General features: G+C 39.3%; 1 protein-coding gene across 2 annotated transcripts in view; it reads right to left on the bottom strand.

The window, feature by feature from the left end:
- LOC150076324 (rho GTPase-activating protein 20-like) overlaps nt 1–23810 on the bottom strand; it is a 218458-nt gene that overhangs the window by 120826 nt on the left and 73822 nt on the right. For both annotated transcript variants that reach the window (XM_090387127.1, XM_090387128.1), the window contains exons 2-3: nt 17153–17213; nt 13253–13414 (exon numbers count right to left, since the gene is read on the bottom strand). In XM_090387127.1, the coding sequence (XP_090243253.1) occupies nt 13253–13414; nt 17153–17213 (223 nt within the window). The remainder of the gene's footprint in view (nt 1–13252; nt 13415–17152; nt 17214–23810) is intronic.

The following is a 23810-nucleotide window of genomic DNA, read 5'->3' as shown; positions in this document are numbered from 1 at the left end:
TATTTACATCTGCAAACATTCATAATGACTAAAAGGTAGTGCTCGTGGTTAAAATGGAATTAACAGTTCAGTCTGTTGAATATAAACAAATAACAATAAACAGGGTCACATCAAACGTTATCATGCACTGTAATGTCAATTTAAATGGTACAGTATGAGACAGAATATTAATGACTTCTTCCATTTACTTGAAATCCTATCCATAATTTTGCTGATGATAGCACATTGCATTCCACTTTCCAGTTTGAGAAACCTTGCCCTGCTCAATCAGCTTCAACTTTTCGAATATCCGCTAACAATTCCTTAAATGCCGATCTCCAGGTAATTCTCCAGTGGGGCAAAGACACTTAGTTTATTTCAGTCCTTCTAAAACTCAGTCCCGTCTTATATCTCGCAAAAAAGGATTCTTCTGCTCCTATGCTTATCTTTGGTGACACTCCGATTTCTAGGCAAGTTGATGTATCTGTTTTGGGGATTACCCTGACTTCTAATCTTCGCACAAGCACGTTACAAATATTGCTTCCCCTGAATCTAAAAAAACTTGGTTTTCTCTTTCGCTCTCGGCGTTACGTTTCTTCCAAAAACAGCTGTTCACGCTTTACAAATCACAAATCCGCCCTACCATGGAATATTGTTCCCACATCTGGGGAGGTGTTCCCCAAAACCTCTCTCAGGCTTCTAGATTCCATTCAGAAGAGGGCAGCTAGGTTAATTAATGACTCATCTCTAACAGAGTCTCTCCACTCTCTGTCTCATATACGTTCTGTTTCTGCTGCATGCCTTTTTTTACAGATACTTCCATGGGCACTGTTCTTCTGAATTGGCTTCTATAATTCCCGCGCTCTCTTTCAAAACAGTCCGAACACGTGCCGCCACCAGCCAACATCCATTTACTGTCCAACTTCAAACTCACAGAACCAACTTTTCATCTTCCTCGTTTATTCATTCAACTGCCGTTTTCTGGAACAACCTTCCTTCATACGTATTTCCTGAAAATTACAGTGTACAGAAGTTCAAGTCTAATGTCAACAAATATCTTCTTTTCGTCTTCTCAACCTCCAACCCCTGCATGGTACTAAGTACTCTAGGTTCTAATACTTCTCGTGTTTGGGGTTTTCATATATGAAAAGTTGCTGCTACAAAAAACCAGATTATAAAGTATCTGTGACAAAAAAAAAAAAAAAACTCAAATTTTTAAGAGACGTTTCAGAAACACATGGATAATAATGAGATATTTAATAATGAGAAACAAATACAGTATCTTCTTTCGTCTTCTCAACCTCCAACCCAAACACGGTACTAAGTACTACTATAGGTTCTAATGCCTCTCGTGTTTGGGGTTTTCATTAGAAAAAAAAAAAAAAAATGAATATACTTCAGCGAAAAAAAATTTCCACATTGGAGGATAAAAAAAAAAGTTCTTAGGTAAGAGTTAATTTAACGGGGTACCTGAAGTCTTTATCAAATTTCAATAACGTACTATGGAGAAATTCAGTCAATCAATTTCTTGCATGTAAATAACAAAGATCTCTAAGTTTCTTTTTTCTTCCTGCCATTTATAACTAAGAAAGCATAAAGAAAAACAAGTGGCTCAAGGTCACTCACTAAGCCTTTCCCCTTTCATAGCGTTTCCTTTTCCCTCTACTTTAGTCATGTTGCCGACTAGCCGTATGATTAGTTATAATGGAGGCAAAAACCTTGGTTGAACAGAATTAAATCTTCTTATTTATTTATTATTTTTTTTATTGTGCGCCTCAGTAAGTTGCTGTTTATGGAAGAAATTAACCACAGATTTAATTAAGCATAGATTTTTTGCCGCTGTATCCGCACTGGGTATTTTCTGTAGCTCTTTGCTCTCATCTGTTCTAAAGGGGCTTACATCTGGTGAGGATGGGCTTGGCACACCCGGGGTCCTGAGCTGGATATTATCATTCTTCTCTTTCTTGGTGATTCCATTCTACTTCTCTCTCTCTCTCTCTCTCTCTCTCTGGATAATTCAGAATTTTTTTTTTTTTTTTTTTTGCCTGGTGCAGCATAAGACTCAGGCTTCCTTGCACCATATGGCTAATAATAATAATAATAATAATAATAATAATAAAGTAAGGTAAAACTAGTCACCGGCTCACACAAGGTATGGCAAGGTAGTGCAATTTTTATGACCAGCCACATTGCTATAATTTGCAAGAGAAGTTTGCATTAAATGAAGAAGTTTACTGAATAAAAGTTAGCACTAAAAGAGAGAAATTCACATTCATAATGTTGTATAACTAAGGCTATGTGCCTCAGAAAAATTACGATGCCCTGCAGGTCTGTCATGCCGTTTCATCTGTTTCTGCAGCCATTAGGATGTAAACATGCATAGATAAGCAATAGTCTTAATTTTCACAACCTAACGCAAACTTGCCTCTGTCACAAGTTGCCCTGGTATTGCACTACTTCCAAACAGATGGAATCGCCAAAAGGTTAACTGCCCATTTGTTTAAAAGGTGAGACATTGTTAATTGGTTCCTCATCAAAAAGCATGAGGTTTCTAGAGGCAAAACTCAGACAAAGCAAATAATTTTAGCTATATTAAAACTTCTAAACTGATTGCGTAAACTGCATGGCAGTTCACGTCGAACAATTCCTGTACAACTGTTTTGTTCGAGTGTTATTACTAGAAACCACCTGCTACCTGAGGAGTGACAGTTAGTCCTGAAACAGGATATCACAGCAGGTTCATATTTTAAACAAATGGCCAATTAATTTTTTGGTGAGGCCATCTGTTTGAAAGCGTACAATAACAGAGCAACTGGATGCAAAGAATAATAATGTTTTGTTTCTGCTGTGAGAATTAAGATCATTGCATTATCTATGCAGTTTAAATCCTTCTAGCAAGGAAAAACAGATAAAGGACAAGACAGTACAACAAACGTCTTATAAAGAAAGAAATGACACCCTTTTTCATGGATTCTTAAAGATAAATGCGACTGCTTTCTTAATAAGAAAATTTTCCGCGAGTTTTTTTTTTTTTTTTTGTTTTGTTTTGTTTGTAAAATGTGCTGGACGTTAAAGAATTCCAGATTGTTGTAAAATGCTGTATTTTAACGAGTTTATTGTATAATGGTTTAAAATTTTCAAAATGTTAGTGTGCATTAATATAGCACAGAAAACGTTATATAGCACAAATGCTATATAACGTTTTCTGAACCGTGAAGGTGGCCAGCAGTAAAGATTTCTTGTTTATACTCCGGAACGACCACCAGGTCAGTGCAGTTTACAATAAATCGATCATATTTAGCGTATGATCGTGACTGCTAAATAATCGTATTTACCAGTTACGGGCTTGAACCAGAGTCCACTCAAAGAGCGTGTGCTACTGCACTAGCGCTTTGACCACTCGGCTACGTCAAGCCAGTCGGTTTCGATACAACAAATCCAGGCCTTTCTGAGGGAGAAAGTCATTTCACCCTCGTCGGATATTTCTAAACTATCAAGGACTTTCCTTTCATGACCTCTAGGCAGGTGGAAGGAAGCTCAATCGAGTTTTATTTTATCAGTAAATGGCCCACCTCCTCGTAGCCTGGGACGGTAACCAGAAAGCTTTGTTCCAAGTGATTATAGTTACCAAAGTGCTAAACTCATACAACACAGCAAAAAACACTGAACTTACAATGACACGCGTGACAATAACGCAGCTATGCTTTCCTCACACAAAGTGGATTATGAAACTTCAGGTTTCATAATCCACTGTGACAAGCAAATACATACATACACCTACCTATCTAATTGTTGTTGTTTGTTGTTTTTTTGGGATTTTAGGAACATTAGCAACTAAGGCCATATTGCTCCGGGGATATGCGGTGGTCATTCACTGACCTTTCCGCATCCTCTGTATTTGGTGGTGACGGGTTCGAACCCTAGTCTAATCAAGAAGCGTGTACTACGCACTGCTGCTCCTTCCCACCTGGATACGGAGGCGCCCCACCTATAATTACTTTGGGTCGTGTGTTACTTATACATAAGCGCTATTTTTTTTTTTTTTTTTTTCAAAATAAGGAAAGTTGAATAACTTTAAAGTTCGACAGCAAATTTGGATATTTCATCCTTAAAGGTTATAATGTTAAATCACAGTCATAAGAAATGTAGACCTTCAGGATTTTTGTATGTAATGCAAGCCTGTGTATTTTTAGTATTAGTAAAGTAACGCAAGAAAAAAAGTTTACAAAGCAAGTCTAAAAAATGTATTTCGTAATTATGTACAAAATATTTTTGTTGTTGCTTTTTTATAACTAGGTGGCGATAGCAACATGTATGTATTTAATAATTAATGTGTTAAAAATAAATAAGTTATTAAATAAATATAAACGGCTTTTTGTTGTTGCTCTCTGATAAACTAGACTCCATTTGAATCCTGCTAACATTCTGCAACTGAGAAGAGATTTTTGGTTCGAACTGAAAAATAAATTATTCAGTACTGAAATGTTAATTAATTAAATAAAATTTAAATAATTTCAATTAAATAAAATTTAAATAATTTCAATTAAATAAAATTTCAATTAATAATTTTAATATTAATTAAGCAATTGTTAACGTATTCATAAATCTGTTCATCTATAAATATTAATGTATTAGAATTTGACGACATATCGACTACCGAAATCATGGATGGAGGCCAATTCACAATAATTCCTGTTAGGATATCTGAAAGAAACGTCCTCAAAAATAAAAAAGACCGCAGAGGGTACTAAGAAAGATCCCCAGACATAATAGCATCTGTATATTCTATCAGAATGCCCGTAGCATCCGTAACAAGCTTGAAACTGTAGAAGAGCTTCTACTTTCGCACGAGTTTCATGTGCTCTGCATAACAGAAACCTGGCTTGGCCGAAATGAGGAGCATTTTCCATATGCAGTGTCGGCTGGATATAACGTGATTCTCTGCTCCAGACAGGACAAAAGGGGAGGTGGAGTGGGACTCTTCTACAAAACACCACATATACTTGTTACTAAGAACTATAATAGCACTAAGTTCGAATGGCTAATTGTGTCATTCGAATTTAAATCTGCTCGCATTGATTTTGCAGTTATATACACCCCTCCAGGACCTGATGCCGAAACCGTCGACAAGATAACCAATTGGCTCCGTCACTCAGCAAGGCATGTTATCTGTGGAGACTTTAACTTTCCCCCTCAACTTGTTCATCTTCAGTCCAGATTGCTAAATAACCTTCACCCATTAGGAATCCATCTGATTAATAATCTCCCCGACCAGGGGTGACCACCATCTTGATCTTGTGCTATCATCAAGCAATTGTGAACTTGATTCTACAACAGAAATAGCTTTTCAATCTAATCACATGCCAATTTTAATCAACTTATATTTTCCGACTCCAAATTACGTCTCGACTCAGGTCCACACCAAGATAATAACGAGCCCAAAATGACTCAACATTACTAAATGTCTAGAAGCAGCCACTGCAATTCCTTGGAATGCACTTGAGCAATGTGATAATCAACTTGCCTTAGACCTTTTTAACTCGCCGACTCATCACAATTTCTAATTATGCAGCCTCAAAGAAAATAAGGATCTCTGAACGTACGAGAGGATGGTGGACTCCTGAGCTGAGCAATAGTTTTAAGCTTAAACAGGAACTGTACAAACAGTGGAAAATGACAGGACTAGCTCCGGACCGAACTGCGTACTCCAAAGGATGAGCAAGCTTCAACCGCCTCAAGTCTCAAGCCATAAAACATCACATTGAAACCACACTTCGTAAGGGCTGTCCATTATACCCACAGAAATACTGTGAACTCCCTCCACAGTTTGATCCTGAAATGTGGATGGACTTGATTGCACGAGTTCAGCAAAACCACCATGAGCCCAGTGATATTCCCATGTCTGATGATGATGTGCCCAGAGATGCACTTGAAACCATCGAATTAACAAGACAAGACCTTTTATCTGTGATTAATAAGTTGCCTGCAACTGGTACAGCGGGAATCGACAAAGTAACACAATTTATCATTAAATGTTTGAGCTCGTTTCTAAGTGATCCCCTCCTAATAATTTTAATAGCATATTAAAAGGAGAATTTTTCCCTCAAATATGGAATTTATATTCTGTTAGGCCCCTCCCAAAAGTTTCCCAGCCAACTGAAGCCAGGCACTTTAGACCCATCTCTTGTTCCTCGTGTCTACTGAAATTGTTTGAAAAAAACAGTACTGAAAACACTTACCATGCACACTCTCCCTCACAGGCCGCAGCAAATTGTGCCGCCTCCGTAGCCAGGTGGGAAGGAGCAGCAGTGCATAGCACACACTTCTTGATTAGACCGGGGTTCGAGCCCGTCACCACCAAATACGGAGGATGAGGAAAGGTCAGAGAATGACCACCGCATTTCCCGGAGCAATATGGCCTTAGTTGCTAATGCTCCTAAAAACCAACCAACCAACCAACCGCAGCAAATTCATTATTCGTTGCAAAACAGATCAACAGTTAGTAACCTGATTATGACTACTAATGCCATCCTTGGATCATTTGAGGAGAAAGAAGAAATGGCAATCACATATCTTGATCTACAAGCTGCGTTCGATAGTGTTCACATCCCAGTCTTGCTCAAACTCCTTCGAATTTACTATCACATCACAGGCCCAGTACTGAAGTTTCTGACATCCCTTCTTCAGAATAGAATCATCCAAATGTACATAGGAAAGCAAAGGTATACTGGACAGATACAAGCAGGCGTTCCGCAAGAAGGACTCCTGTCTGGAATTCTTTTCACAGCTATCACTACCCGCTAATACACAATAGAACAGATATGATATCATATGCAGATGACTTAAAGATCTTCACAAAAATAAATTAGACCGATGAAGCAAAAAACTCCACAGCAACCATCAACAAGACCTCACCCGAAGTACAGCAGTACCTCACGAATTTTGACCTGCAAGTGAACCCTGAGAAATCTGCCATCATGGTATTCTCACTTAAACCCATACCAACTATAATTCAGCCTGCGATTGACGGAGTCCCGATCCCCTGCGTTGAAAAGCAAAGAGATCTGGGTGTAATCTTCGACAGAAAATTACGATTCCATCATCATATAGAAGAACTCTGTGCTAAATTCAACAAGAAACGGTGGGTTGCCAAGCAGCACTTGCTACACATTCACAACATAAACCTGATAAAAATGTATATCAGGATGATGATTTTCGGAAGTGTACTGTATGGAGTAGAGTTGTGGGGCTCAGCTGCAGACACCACAATTAAACCATTAAAAGCCGCTGAATACTGGCTCCTGAAGTGGGCAACCTGGAAGTGTCATCTCCCACCACAGCAGCGCAAAATACGCAGGCAAAAGCGCTGAATTTAACCAGGTTTTCAGTATTAATGCACGAGAGAAGACTCATCTTCACTGTAAAAATGATTTCCGGGAGAGTCTCAGCACCCAACGTTTGGGACACAGTGTGCTGGCGAATTCCCCAACCAGCTCTCCGCTCCACTCCCAAGCTTCCTGCTCTTCCTTCGAGGCTACATTTGAAAGATCGGTTCCTCCCTTATCAGAAGCTCCATCTGGTTCAATCCCTAGATGCTGACTTATTCAAAATCATAGATGATAAAAAGTATAGAGGGCTCATCCTAGATCTGCACGTGGTGTCCACAACTACCAACTGATCTCAGATCGTTATGGCTGGGCAAGAAACTCTCAGAAAACTGGACTCGAGGAAAATATCTTTTGTTATCACAATTTGTATTATTTTTGTTACTTTATATTAGTTTTCCTTCCAAGTCAATGTTATCTGCTTTGAGTACTTTTTTTTTTTTTTTTTTTTATAATCTGCCTATAATTAATCTTTATAATCCCGGCGAGGTTATCTCTGCCGCTTGTTAACCCCTGGCATTGTGCCGTAAAGGGTATTGTAGGGTCGTGATACCTGCGTGTACCGGTAAACTTTACAATAAAGATCTTATTTATATTGTCGTCGAAAGCAAGTACTGATGAGAAAACAAAATAAAAATATAGAAAAATCAATTTATCGGTATCGAATATTTCTTCGGCATTATCTGTATCGTATTGATATCGACTGACATCAGTAATTTAATATCTATTTGTTGGCCGTCCTTTATTCCACGCAGGAAAAAAATAATATGAAACAAGTCGAAATTAAGGATTTCAAAAAGAGACATTTCGTCAAGATTTCGTAGTACTTACTAACGTCACAAATCAGTGTTAGGACTTTGTAATAGCTAGATGGCGCTGGCCGAGTGGGCTGATGTGGAAAGATATTTCTGTATTTACTTATAATTTCCAACATAACCTCCAGATTATAAAAAAAAAACGCCAGGTAATAAGCGTAAAAACTGATCCAACTTCATTAAGAGTTAGAAGGCACTTCGACTCATTCGATATGAAAGAACTCATCCGGTGGCTATTTAGAAATACGGTTATTTATTTATTATTTACTTTTTATTTATATTTATTATTTTTTTCCTAGTTGAGCGATGTGTCACGTTGAGGAATGTCTAGCTTAATATGCCTATGTAACATCTGATGTATACCGATCGGGCTTTGTGTTCAAGTCCCAGTTTGCTGTTTTTATTGTTATTATTCAAAATAGCATCACTATACAGGGTGTCTCAAAAATATTGGTAAAAACGTTTAGGGGAGGTACGTAACATCTAAAGGAATGTGAATCGCATAGGAATCCATAACTGGAAACATCACCGAAAGTCGGTACACGGCGCTGTTCATCAGTTCGCGCGAGGGAAAATTTCTGGTTTCAAGCAGTAGTCGCCCCACGAAGAGCATGCATCGATATACGAACTATGAGCTGGCAGACATGCACCTAGTGTATGGATTAGCAGAGGGCAATGAACGAGCCGCTCAACGAATTTATGGAGAACGCTTCCCAGACAGACATGTACTGAACCACCGTTTGTTTGTGCGTGTGCATCAAAATTTGTGCGATTATGGGTCATTTAGAGGTAACAGGAGTAGTGCGGGCAGACCACGTTCGACGCTAACTCCCGCCATAGAGGAAAGTGTGTTGAATGCCGTCCAGAATAATCCTACTACCAGCACACGTGCCGTTGCCTCTGCCTTAGGAGTGTCTCGTTGCAGTGTACAGCGTGTCTGGCACGACGATTCCTTACAACCCTTTCATCTCCAAAGGGTTCAGTTACTGCTCCCGCAAGATCATCCTTCACGTGTGGCTTTTGGACAGTGGTTTCTCCAAGAAAGCGTTTAAGACTTGAATTTTCCAGCCTATGTTTTGTTAACGGATCAGGCTTATTTCACTCGGGAAGGCTTGTTCAATCAGCACAATGCTCATGTGCGTGGGCTCACAACAACCCACACGGTGTGCGACCCCATGCGGCACAACATCGCTTCGCAATAAATGTGTGGGCAGTTATGGTCGGTGACTGCTTAGTCGGCCCATACCTGTTACCATCCCGCATGAACTCCGCTAAATATCGGATCTTTCTTGAACAAGTTCTACCAGGGTTACTTGACAATGTTTCAGCAAGTGTGAGACGCAACATTTGGTTTCAACATGGCGGGGCGCCTGCCCATTACGGAAGGTGTGTTCGTGACCATTTGAACAAGCGTTTTGGGCGTCGATGGATTGGCCGTGGTGGACCCGGTGCCTGGCCCCCACGCTCACCTGATTTATCGAGCCTTGATTTCTTTCTGTGGAGGGCCCTCAAATCTATCTTGTATGAATTGCCTGTGGAGACAGAAATGGATCTCGTGGCGAGACTCGTCTGCGCTGCTGCTACTGTCAAAGAAACTCCATGTGTGTTCGACAGTGTCCACCAATCCATGCTGCGTCGGTGTCACGCATGCATCGCGTCTCATGGTGGAACCTTCGAGCATCTGTTGTAACATCATGAAATGCATCCATCTCGTACTCCATTGTTAATATTATGTCAAATAAATGTTTGCCACTAATTATTGTCTTGTGCCTCTGCTACTACTTTCCCGTGACGTTTCCGGTTATGGGTTCCTATGCGATTCACATTCCTTTAGATGTTACCTACCTCCCCTAAATATTGGTACAAAAATATTGGTACAAACGTTTGTACCAATATTTTTGAGACACCCTGTAGAATTACTATCTGGCTGTTATCAAAACGATAATATTTATTACACCCCATTAACCACCACTCAAATTTTATAAGAAAGTAATATTGATATTGGAATAACAGAAACGGATATGCATGACCTATTCATTTTGTTTGGACATTGGTCAAAGAACCCGTTAACAGCAGAGGAACGTTCATATAAGGTGAATGGAAATCAGTATATAATAGCTACTAAGATTATCCCCCCCCCCCTCTCTCTCTCTCTCTCTCTCAAACCACAATGCAATGGCAGCGGACATCATTACTTTGAAAAGATGGCATAAATTCGCCTACATTGAAATTCTAATAGCCATTCGATTTCACGCAGAGAAATATTTAGCATGTAAACCTACAGAGAAAAAAATATATATATAAATACACTCACACACGCTTGATGTAATCAAAAAGTTCAGGATCTGAACTAATATTTGGGAAATGATAAGGCTTATCGACTACTCGCTCCTTTTCGAAGTAGCCTTCTTGCCACTGTATCCACTGATTCCAAGTCTTCTGGAATCATTCCAATAGGTTCTTTGAGTTGATAATGGTTCCTATTTTGCATTATTAATAATTTCCGCAGTCTCTGCAAATGTGTGACCTTTCACGGGGGCGTAAAGCTGGAAAGAAATCACAGGGAGAAATCTGGTGCGCTGGCCTATGGGAAAACCACAGTGATGGATGGAGTGCTTCGCAAGAAATTCTTGAATGGAAAGCTCCAGGTGTAGGGGCCTTTTCACGATGAAAGTACCAATTCCATGTAGCTCAATTTTTCCAGCCGTGTTTTCCGAACAGCATCACGAAATCACCGTAGAAATGCTTTGTAGTGTTCCTGGTTCACTTATTTGACCATGAAGGACAAATTCATAACGAAGAAAGCCCTGTGAATCAAAAATTACAATAAGCATGATCTTCACATTTGATCAAGATTGTCTTACTCTTCTAGACTTTTGGGGGTCATAATCACACACTCGCGTTTCGTCACCAGTAATGATGGAAGAAACTGTGTGTGTCGACTGCACGAGGATGCCACACACACACACAAATTTAGCTGAAACGCATCGCATTCCCAAATCTTGTTTTAAAATTGATTGACACGTTCCATAAGAAAGACCAGATTCACTAGAACTTCGCGGATTGTTAGACATTGACCACTCTGATCGGATCAAAGAAGAGAAATTGAATCATTGCTTTTTGAATTGAATCGATGACTCCTGATCAGGTCACGAACACTAGCGACTGAATCATTAGATTTGATGTTAAAGGGCGGCCAGAGAAATCACATTCGACAGAAGCGTGGGGGGGGGGGGCTTCTTTAAACTTTGTGAACCATTGAGAAGACGTCGAATAACACATACCGTCTCTGAAAGCTGTCATTAAAATTTCTTGGGTTTCTACAGGATGATTCCAAAGTCTCCATACATAGAGAAAATAATCAATTGTTTTAACAAAATGTCACTTTATTCACAAAACTTGCTCTACATGGTTGTCATTCCTTTAAAAATACATACGGATGCGTCTCTCCCACTCATGTGGAACTCGCGTTAACACATCTGATCGTAATTGTATTTCGAATACGTTTCTTTAGGTGATTCATGTTTCGTATCTTTTCCTGGTACACCATGACCTTCAAGTGCCCTCACAAGTAAAAATCGTGTGGGCTGAGGTCTGAGGACCTCGGAGGCCCCTCCACGGGACCATTGCGACCAAACTAGGAACTTGGAAACTGCTGATCCAACAATCATCAGTGCATGCATATACCTAATGGGGTGGTTCCCCGACTTAAAATACGCCGGAAATTCTCCGTCCTCGTTTAGCAGAGACGGCATAATAGTGTCTTGCAGCATGTTTAGATACATTTCAGCATTCAGATTTGTGTCAAAGAAAACAGGTCCGACAATTTTGTTTTCCCATATCCCGCACCCACCATCAGTTTTCCCGCATCTTGCATCTTTGAGGGACTCATCCAGTGAGGGTTGGTATCACTCCAATAATGCAAGTTTTGGCGATTAACTTCTCCGTTAACGTAAAAATTGACTTCGTCAGTAAACAAGGTCCCAGGTGAGAAGTGTGTGTGTGTCTCCGTCCAATTTGTTTACTGCCCATTCAGAAAAGTCCATCCGCCTATCCGGGTCGTCTTCACTACGATGCTATAACGTTTGTATTTTGTATAGATGCCATTTGTGCTTTTTCATGATGCGGACGATACTCGATTGGCAGACACTGTTTTCTGCAGACAACCGTCGTGTGCTTTTTGGGGACTCTTTGCAAACGCTGCCAGCACCAAGTCGGTTGTGCCTTCATTAGTGGATGTTCGTGGGCGACCACTTCTCGGCTGGTCAGTAACACTTCCAGTCTTTCTGAACTTCTCAATAAGTTTGGCAACAGTGTCGTGTGTGATGTGCTTGCCATGTTTGCTGTTAAATTCCATTGAAACTTTGCGACAGCTACTTGATCCGGCCATGAGAATGATTTTTATACGCTCTTCTTTAGACAAAGGCATTTTAGAAGGGTAGCTAAAAACAGAAAAAAAGAAAGAAAGAAACATTATTCCTTATGTATGGAAGACTTTTGAATCACCCTGTATTGCACTTTTCCCTAATCTGAAACAAAATCTGATATGAATTCGATGCTCAGGAAAATCACTCATTTTATAATATGATGAAATGCATAAAATGCTTTCTATTCAACAAGCACTAATTCAGAATGACTGCAGATAAACGGACCATTCATGCTTTAAAATTTCGAGATGTTGCGAATATATTGCAACAATTCGGTCGCTACGATGCTGCAATTTCAAGATACAAAGTCAGTCTCTGAATTATCAGATCGTGTGTGTGTGTGTGTGTGCGCGCGCGCAATATATATATATACATACAAGTAACCACGGGCAGATTTGCATGTTGTGCTCCCTGAAAAATTCACGGCCTGAAATCTCTCCCCTTGACATCGATTAAGGGGCTTTTAAGAATTCCTCCAGTCACAAACTAATGCAAAGTAAATCCGGGATTCGAGCCCAGCCTTCTCCAGACGAGCGACAAGTGGCGAAACCATTATACCGTCACGAAGGAATGAAGAACGCACTGATTTTATCTTCAAGGTAGTCTGTAGTTATCTGAGCCAAATGTCTTGTATAAGAAAACTTACCTTCAGTACGGATGCAATAGTATAGACTGGCGTGTCCTCCATGTTAACTAAATAGCCCCTCTGCAGGAAATGAATGAGCTTCTTCACACTCCCATGATGACCTGGAGCTCGAAACACGTTCCTCTTGTTGGGAGCCTCTTTGTTCAACCTCAGCAGCATGGTCTATATGATAAAACAGATCTTTTAAGATGTACCACTCGTCCTTCAACAAAAAAGTAAAACAAATAAACAAAAAAAATAAAAAAAAAGAAGCAAAACTAAAGTTACCGGCTTATTAATGAATTTACATACTTCAAAGTGAAAAAATTCTTTAATACGGTAAGGATCCAGACTTACGCACGCTCCTTCATAATGCAGCTTAACAATGAATGCTAAGGCTTCATGAATGGAAAATATAACTAGTGTGCACAATAATAATAATAATAATCAATTATTGGTTTTTTAATTAAATTTATCTTAGGAAAATGAACATAAAATATACCACAAAACTAATTCTACAATCAGCGTTATAAATGACAAGTTGCGATTCTTCTACCAGATAGCAGAATTGCTCCCTGCCATGTACAACTTTAATCATGGCATTAATTTTTCGCATTAGTTTCGTGGCATATTTAGTGTTTCTTTTTCTACAGTAGTGTTAAGACGTAACCATTTATCTTTATTGTAAAGTTAATTTTATTAATTGAGCACTTTAGGGCTTTAAGCCTCAGGTTGCGAAATAGTTAACTGACTTGTAAGCTAGTGCAAGTGCATCATTTCTACACGCAGCCAGCTACTAAGTAGCTAGGAATTGGCATCATTAAGTACATCTCATATTGTGAATACCTTCACAACAAATTACCATCGTATTGCACTACCGCGAATAAATAACACTTCGCCGATGGAGAAGACTATTATTGTTTATTCTCGGCGAATACTACCACCCAAACGTGGGAGCTTGTTGGCTCCTCATCGGTGGGTGGGCAGGTATAACCTGGTGATGCAATGATGACAACCCAGTTGCGAAGTATAACTCCACAAAATGAGAGATGCCTAGTAGTGTACAAGTAATTAAGATCATAGAGAAATTTACGCTATAAGCCTCAGGTTGCGAAATAGTTAACTGATGTGTAACTTGCACTAACTTAGTTAACTGTTAAGTCAGTTAACTGTTTAGCAACCTGAGGCTTACAGCCCTAAAGTGCTCTATGATCTTAATTACTTTTACACCACTAGGCATTTCTCATATTGCGGAGTTATACTTCGCAACTGAGCCGTCATCACTGCAACACCAGGGTACCTGCTCACCCACCGATGAGCAGTCAACGATCTCTGAAACGGTGCCGTCTGGGTGGCGGTATCCGCCGAGAATAAGTAACAATAGTCTTCTCCGTTGGTGAAGCGTTACTTATTCGAGGTAGTGCAATATCACGGTAACTCGTTGTGAGGGTATTCACAATACGAGATGTACTTAATGGTGCCAATTCCTAGTTACTTAGTAGCTGGCTGCGTGTAGAAATGATGCATTGCACTAACTTACACGAAAGTTAATTTTGTTATTGACATAACACATTCTGTTGCATTTTCTTTTGTTTCCTTCCCCCTTTAATTTTTTCTTTCTTCTGTCCCGTTCTTTCCATCTTAGTCTGAATGCTCATGACCATCCCTTGCTTTTTCACTAGGTTTCAACTAATTAATTGTAATTTATTTATGTTAATTCTATTTGTCATGATTTAGTTTTTATTTTTAAGTTGCACATCCGCTTCTGGTTTAGATCAGTCAATTGGCTGAGTCGATGTTTAAATTTGCGTTTTGTTTGCTTTTTTAAACTGTAGAGGACTGTGACCATGGCATATATTACAAATTTCAGTTTTGTTTCTTCATTGTTTATTTTCTGTTCGGATCATATAAGGACATCCGCTGCCATTTGGCTGGATGGCGATCGACTGAAATATTATCCTTTTCGGAGAAGAGCTGATGTTCCCTTGAAGAGGCGGTACTTGTGAGTTCCCTGTCTTTACTTTATTTTTTAAATTACTCAGGTTTCCCTTAATCGAACTAACTGTCTTTATTTTATATTGACAGTGGCATCAAATTTATTCTTGCTTTACTACTTCTCACTTCTAATTATTGGAGAGTCCCTCTGTTGATCTCCTCTATTCTATCCATTTACCTCCCCAGCTCCCAAACTTCTCCCTTTGTATTTCTCCTTTTCAACTTCATTCTTTTCGAGCACTCTCAGGTCTTATGCTCTGGGCTTGCCCAGCAGGAGATAGTTGATTCTCGCCGCCTCCACGTGGCGGGGATGGGGAAGGGACGTAGTGACCAGGTGTTACTGCTTCTCACCTGCTAAGAGCCAGGCACCGGCCGATAACACAACACCAGAACACATCATACACGCCCAACACTACATGCAAATGGCCGGTTTTGGAGTAAGCTTCAACACAAGAAGTACAATAGCGGCTTATGGGGGGGGGGGAACTCTGGGATCCGCCAAACAACACATGAAAATCCCTGAATATACCTGACAGTGGCATCAAATTCTGATGTCTTCGCTACATTTCAGTTCTCTGCGGCAGTTTTCAAGAAAATACTTGCGGCTAGAAACTCTACTATGGAGTCACAATGATCCAAATTAACTTACTTTTGGGAAGAACATATCGGAAGATAGTCACCAACGCAAGAGGAAGTGATAGGTATACCCCTTTCTCCTCTAAGTGACGATGGACGGCTCACCAAGAAGCTTTGTATATAAACGTACCTAAATTATTAGGAAGCTAACCGTGAAGAATTGCAAATAATTGCTTAACCACACAGTTAAGAACATCCATACTTCTGTGCACCCCAACACGCTTCTCTCTTATGAAATCTTATTTTAAAAAAACTAAATAAAATAAGATCTTTACCCCAGAAGATGACTCCTGCAATAATCTAAAACGCCATCAAGCCTATTGAACACAAAAAAAACTCCAATTTCTGCTTTCTAACTGAAAATTTATAACTACACTTATAGGAAAACCTTCTGCAAGAATGCTCAGTGCTACTGCGAGTGTTTTAGTGCATACTGAGAACTTCCTCTCCTGGTAAGTCACCTGATGTATAAATTTTGCAGAATGGTATAAATCGCTTTAGAGGTAACCTTTAAGGTTTCATTTCCTATAGCCTAAAGCTCAGGAATACTATGTGAACTCTCTACATGGAAGTCGCCTGAGGAACTTCTATAGACCCACCCAATGAACTCAGATCCTCCTACTAGGGAAGAAATTAAATCAGACTATAAATATCTTGAACAGTTTGACTGGCAAATAGAGAGACTGGTAAACCTCACTGGAATGTGTAATCAATGTTAATAGTTTCTTTCCTTGTTAATGCTAACGTTAATAGGGTAACTGATATACATAATGCTATTGAAAACTGCAGGGTTCTTTAAAAATGTTTGTCTCGGCTGTGTGACTTCGATGGGTTTTTGGAGTTTCGGCCTTGTGTTTTTTTTTTTTTTTTTTTTTTTGCGGGCTCCCAAGCTTGGGAGCGGGATAGCTGGCACCCACTGTTATTGCACTACCTCCAGTGGGTGCGGGATTTTGTGCGCTTTGGCATGTAAGAGGATAAAAAAAACAAGGCCCGGCTACTCCTGCCTGGGGACGGGCACCAGGCAGCAGCTGCCCAGATGTTGGCTGCTCCTTTGCAGAGGTCCTACATTCAGTACAGTCCGCTAGGTGGAGATGATAAATTCACAGCTACCTTTCCCTTAGACAGACCACCAAATGATGGTTAACAAAACACTGCAAAGATTTCTCCAGTCACTGACGGGAACTGAAATTGTAATTCATAATAAATCAATTCGAATTCAAACGCGAATTCGAATTATTTATTTATATTAATTCTATTTAAGTATCGAAAAAATATATTGAAAATACTTACCAGCAAAGGACGCGGGATACCGTTTTTACAAGATTCCTCTAAGGGTAGCCCAAATTTTACCCTGAAAAAAAGTTTTTGAATATTACTGTTGTTGAATATCTTAGCATTTTACTCAGAGGAGAATCAGTTGTATTTTGCAAAACAAAGGTTATTCTTTCATTATAGTTTCCTTATTGTACAAAGATTAAACTATGTTACTTAGAAATACAAGTTAATGTTCAGGAAAACTTATCAAGAATCATTTCATCGCATCCGATCACTTCAATGAGATGACTGGATCATTTTAAGTGAACTCTCTCAATTACATATTTTGTTGGAGTACCTGTAATGTGCTATATAGTAAAATATTATTAAAAATGGATGGATAAACAGAAACAGACAGAGGCACTTACACTTCAAATTTTTGTCATCAATGATTTGTAATGTTGGTAACAACAAAGTACCTTCTGCTAAGCAAGTTTTCGATAAATCTAACATAGCACTTGCACTCGGATGTAATTGCTGGCAAAAACTGAGAAACATTACACCAAAAAATACAAATTTTTCGGCTGAAAGAAAACCAAGGAAAAATATCTTAGGTATCATTTTCTGATGGTGCCAGTTCCAGTGCAGAAAGAATTCTAACATGTAGCAGCTCTCAAACAGGTATGCAACTTGACTATAGTCAAGTTGCATACCTGCGCTTTACAAATCGAATTGAAATTGTGCACAAGGATCAAGTAGCTAATCAAATGAGTACATGTGCTGATAAGCAAATATGGGTTGTTTTAAATATAGCGGTCGACTATGCGTCACTCAGTTCGATTGCAGACGGATATCAAACGTCTGAGTAACTTTTTATGGAACAATAGCATAAAGATAGCGTGTGGGTAATAAGGAACGAGTGGCCCGATGGAAGTTTGCCTAATTGGCGCACTATCTATATCATCCAGGCCTAATTGGCGCACTGTCTATATCATCCAGGCCTAATTGCCAAATGACATAAGAAGATAGCAACACAACGCAACACAACAACTCTGTTCCGAGTTTGGAAGAGAGCTGTGTTACGGACGGAATATCTCCAGCAGAAATGTATCCGGTAGGCTGCGGAAGAGGTCCGTATGAAAGACAACTTAGTTTGTGACCTTCTCATGTCATCGCAGAGAGGAACCCGTTTCAACTTGCGTCATCAAACAAACCTAAAAGCAAAGGTCATGAGTCAGGTCTCGGGCTACAGTCCCATTCTCGATGTATCTTCATCTAAAAGGGTGAGAGTGAGAGCCGAAGCCAATCCATGATGTATATCGAGGCTACAGAGGAGGTGACCCGATAGCCTGCACAGATAAAATGTGCAATGAATGTATGGAGTTCGACACCTACCACAGAAGAAATCCTTGAGCCCTATGTCGGACTTTATTGGGTACAGTAGGCCTCAGCTCCTAAAGGACGATAATACTCTTTACTGTAACGTGCAACCAGTGGAGGACTTTCTTCAGAGTGAGAACATTTCCCCGAAAGGAAGTGGCCACCGAACTCTCCGACTTGAATCTCATTAGTATGTAGAATACTCTGAGAATAACTTCCGAATCGTCACCCCACAGAACCACGCACAAATGACGAAATAGTAGTTGACTAAGTTCGAAGTAGTTTACTTCGAAACCACTAAGAATCTTGAACTTTTTCATTAATAGCGTAGGAACCTGATCTCGGTAATAACCTGGAGTAATCATACTCCTATTAAGTTTCTCCCCTGACAGATATCCATTTCCTGAGTTATTCTGCATATTTCAGAAATAGATTTTCCTTTTATGGTAACTAAATCGAACTATGTATTTAACAATAAGCTTTTTTTTTTTTTTTTTTGTGGTTACGTGCGGTTCGAACGCAGAACGTTCGTAATAGTGACCACACATGTTACCTGAGGATCATAACCAGCACTTACTTTAATAATAAACAATATGGAGTATTTTCTGTTAAAGTAGCACATATGCATTATTTATTTATTTACTAATTTGAAGGGCGCAACTTCATCCCAGTACGGTATTATATGCTAGTGGGGTAGCTAAAACAAGAAATAACATGACAATAAATAAAATGAAAATGGAAGAGTGGAATAAATGCAATGAATTATATATAATAAATATACAATATATAATTGACATTTGCGGAGCGCATCTCTCGAGATGACCCTAGCCTCCTAGAGCTGCAAAGCTAGAGCCCATCAGCTGGTAGGCTTGTTGAAAAATGGCAGTTCTACAGGATCTATTGGCACTCAGTTTCTCGATATCTATGTCGAGCTGGTTCACGAAATTTATCGTACTGGAGGTATTGATCCTCGGTTCCGTGTACTATCCTTTGGCTGCGAAGAAGCGAAATAGTTTTGGAAAAGTTTGGTGCGCCTATTCTTGATGTAATTTTTCCAGGGTGATGATATTAATCCTGATTATGATTAATTCGCAAGGAGTTCAGTTAAAGGTAGTATGGAGGATGCTTCTTGATATTTTAAAATATTTTCCGAGCGTCCTGTTTAGCCATCACAGGATCCAGTATTCTACACTAAGGAAGTTCTTGACTGCAGTAGACGATGCAGAAGACAAAACAACGGACGCGTAGAGTCCAACATGGAAATACATGCCTTCTTCACTCTCTCCAAGGAATAAATAAACGGAAATCAGTTTTAAAACCTAAAAGGTCACAGTTGCACCCCAAGACAGCTAGGTAGTAGCAGCAGCATTAACAGTTATATAAAAGATAAACCAAAAAATGTAACGATCGAAAAAATAACAATAGGATGTACGTTCTACATGAGGCTACAAAGGAAAAATTTAAGTTTCGAATTATAAAATTTGATAGAAAAGACACAAAAAGGAAAGACCGTGTAACTAAGTAGAAGGATCACTTTCCTGACATGAAAAATATAAAAAATAATACCGAAAATATCTAGGAAATACGCTTCTACAGAGATTCACTGTTGTCAGAGTGAGATGTTTCTGATGGGTTGCGGTGCATCAGTATTGGATCAAGGAAGTCTCTACTACGATGTGCGTTCTTAATTATTTTAAAGATACAGTAACTTAAGAGTTTTATTTCAAAATTGTGTGACAATGACATTAAAGTCTGCTGTGATTGATGACTGAGGCCAAATTATTGATTCTACTTTCTTCGGGGTGTGGGGGGTTTAGAAAGACTGCCAAATTACGCATAATGATGAGATACCTCCACGGTGTAATGTTCAAACTGAACAAGCTTTGTAGATCATAAAGGAGTTCCATGTGGCCGAATTTCATGCAGGATCTGTTATTCCAAACTGAAGTGGCGTTTAAGATGGGGGAATGATATTTCCCTCCCCCTCATTTAAAGCAATTATCAACTGCCAGTCGAAGAAGGTTGTGTTGGTAAGAAAGATGATGCGTTCCAGTGCCGAATCATGGCGAGCTAAACTAAACTTGGTTCAGGCAGCTCGCCTTAATTCGGTATTAGAGTTCACCTTTGCTGAGAATGTTACCATATTACTACAAGTAGAATCCATTCCCACAGTACTGTCACAATATAGGCAGTATATATCTTTCCAAAATGTAAATATAGAGTATGGCAACTCTGAAGTTGCCTTAGTACAAATAGCCTCTCATTTCTCCATAATTTCACTGTACAAGAACAACTTTCTTTGGAGTTACCACCGATAATCCTATCCCCCCACCACAATTGTGATGATTATTGGACCACCAACTTCACTGCAGATACGACTGTTGAAAAGATGTAACTAGATACGGCTGACTAATGAATCAATGACATTGTTGGGGTGATGGAGCGTATTTACAACCCAGGCATTTGGGTTTTAAATACGCTCCATCACCTGGGTTTAAATGCATTATGCATTTAAACCCAAGTGATGGAGCGTATTTAAAACGTATTTAAACCCAGGTGATGGAGCGTATGAATTACCCAGGTAATTCTGACAAAAGAGAAAACATTAATAAATGAATAAAAATGTTGGTTTAATGGCATTTCCTCATTTCGGGCTAAATTGGCATCATGCAGACTGGCATGGTTCCTGAATTGTGTATTCTATTCTGTTATCCACGGCTCTAATGGAAAAATTTCTCTGATGTTCTGGGTGTGCTGATCTATAATAAGAGTATTAATATTAATCGATATTCGTTTGTTTCCTATATATTTGGGCATAAAAACAATTCCCCCACACCACTGAACAGCATACAACGAAGGAGAAAACTGCCGCTGGATTCAGTTTTTGAATAGCATAAACTGTGTAGTGGAAGGATATTATTTGCATGTTGGGTTAGACCGTTCCAATCAAAAACCTGAACTCACGGTTAACGTACCTCTTTCCATAAAGATAGCGGCAAAAATTAAGCTGTTAGGAGAGCTCATGGCGGTATTAGAAACTTTCACAGTATAATGAATATCAATTCATTTGATTATGACAAATCATTCGAACAATTATTAGATTAGTACATGGGTATAATCGAGAGGTTATAATCGATTCATTCGATTATGGTTAATAGTTGGTTATATTTACTTTGCCAACAACTCGGTTAGGAAGGATTATGCTCTCGCAACGGATTATTGCTTTTCTTTGAGAGATTTTTTCTAATAGTTTTATGCAATCAAATTCAAATTGGTCTTTAATCACAAAATTTGCATTTCATTTTTGCATATAAAATATAATATTATTAACGATATATATATATATATATATATATATATCATAGATCACAACGTTTTCTTATATTATTGTGTATCCGATATTTTTAGACGCATTTGCAAATGCTCCTATTGTCTTAATCGTATCCATCACTCGATTTCCGATGGCATTTTATCTTTCATCGAGCCATTCCAAATTTCATTAAAATCGGAGAAATTCGGAAATTTTTTCCGTAAAATTTCAAGTGCTCGCTATACAGAAACAAAAGTATTTTTCGGTTGTTTGGCCGTTAAATAAATAAATTTTCTGTTTATACTCCGGGACGATCAAATGATCAGAGGAGTTCACAAGATAGACAGAATACAAGAAACAGCACCGTATTCAGCAGTCACAGGCTTGAACCCCGGTCACTCAAGGCACGTGTACTTATGCACCCGCGCGCCTGACCACTAGGCTACGGCGGCGTTACTCAATACTGTCCACCTCCTCCCCACGTTTTGGTTTCTAGGATAGAAGAAATAACAGATATCAAGGCTTAAGTAATTTGTTTTAAAACGAAATGCAGTTAAATCCCTGAATATTTGAAATACATGTACAGTATATTCATTTTTATTTTCCATCAGTAAAATTGACTGTTTTCTTAAGATTCATCACGAACTGTTGATTGTTCACGGCCAGTTTGGGTGCCCATGACCGTACCCACTTGTAGTTCTTGGCCATTTTGGTGGACTCTGACAGTACTACACAAAATGAAGTGTCAGAGTGAATAGCCAACTGACAGATGGTGGTGAGGTCAGAAGATGGAGAACAAATGAATTTCCCCGGAAGGCTCTCAAGTTTCCTCCATCTCTGTCTGTGCTTATTGTAAATGTTGCATTCATAGACAGACACAGGGAGTGACAATGTTGCAACTTCCGTCTTTTATAAGCGCGAGCGAGAGAGAGATTCAGATTTGTGTTATATGTAGGGCCCTGGTGTGAGAAAAACAACTTGCGACTGGTCGAGAACAAGAGCAACTACGTCATCTAATTACTGATCTGTGTTCTTCGATGGACAGAAAAAGATAAAGTTATATTCACTTTGTACCTTTGTTATTCCAATGAATGAAACGGACGAAATGTAAAGTACCAAATGAAATATCACTCAAAGAAACTCTCACATAAGCCCTTATATTTTTAACAGCCAAGGGGTTCATCGGTGGGATCAACAGGACCGAAGTTGGAAGCTGTGAGATGACAATATTTATTCACAACCGCCTAGTTTTGGAAATAATACAGTATTCCCAAAATAGGATGAGTAGAGATACAAAAAAAAAATTAAAATCAAAACAGGGATGCACTTTTGTGTGAATATATCAAAAGGCCGAGACAAGATAATGCTGCCTTTCAACATAATTATGTCGTACGAATAATCACAATATCATTCACTCATCGTAAAACAGATTTCGATATGACTCTCTAAAAAATCTTTCAAAGTTTTAGAGATGATATGCTACTAAGCCGTACACCGGCTATAATGTAGACATGTAGACATGTATAGTATCTTATGTAGGACGGCACCTGAACGAAAGTTCATCTCCGTCTTTGTACACTGTGATGGTTACAGAAAGCACTGTAACAGGCCAGAAATGTGTGTAACGTTATGTTCGTGCAGTGTGTGTGTTGTTGTGTTGTTTAGTTGTTTCTGGCCGTTTTGTCACCAGGCAGGCGATCACCTGGAAAGCCTGCCCAGTGTCCGTCTACACCACGGGGAGGTAGGCCTCAACTGCGCAAGAACCATGGCCAACCTCAACAGTCACGTACTGAATGTCCAAAGAGGATTTGGAGCCATTCAAAAGAACCCCGCGCCAGCAAGCCGGCAACAGCGCGCGCACGCACGCACGCACACACACACACACACACACACACACACACACACACACACACACACACACACACACACACACTCCCAGGAGAAAGGACAGCAGAAGACGAAGAAATAAGGATGAGAATAGCATAAAGTAAAAAAAAAAAAAAA

This window comes from Mastigoproctus giganteus, chromosome 13 (assembly GCF_048544385.1).
Source record: "Mastigoproctus giganteus isolate SK-2022 chromosome 13, ASM4854438v1, whole genome shotgun sequence".
Taxonomy (NCBI): domain Eukaryota; kingdom Metazoa; phylum Arthropoda; class Arachnida; order Uropygi; family Thelyphonidae; genus Mastigoproctus; species Mastigoproctus giganteus.
This window is presented reverse-complemented; position numbering and strand designations above follow the sequence as displayed.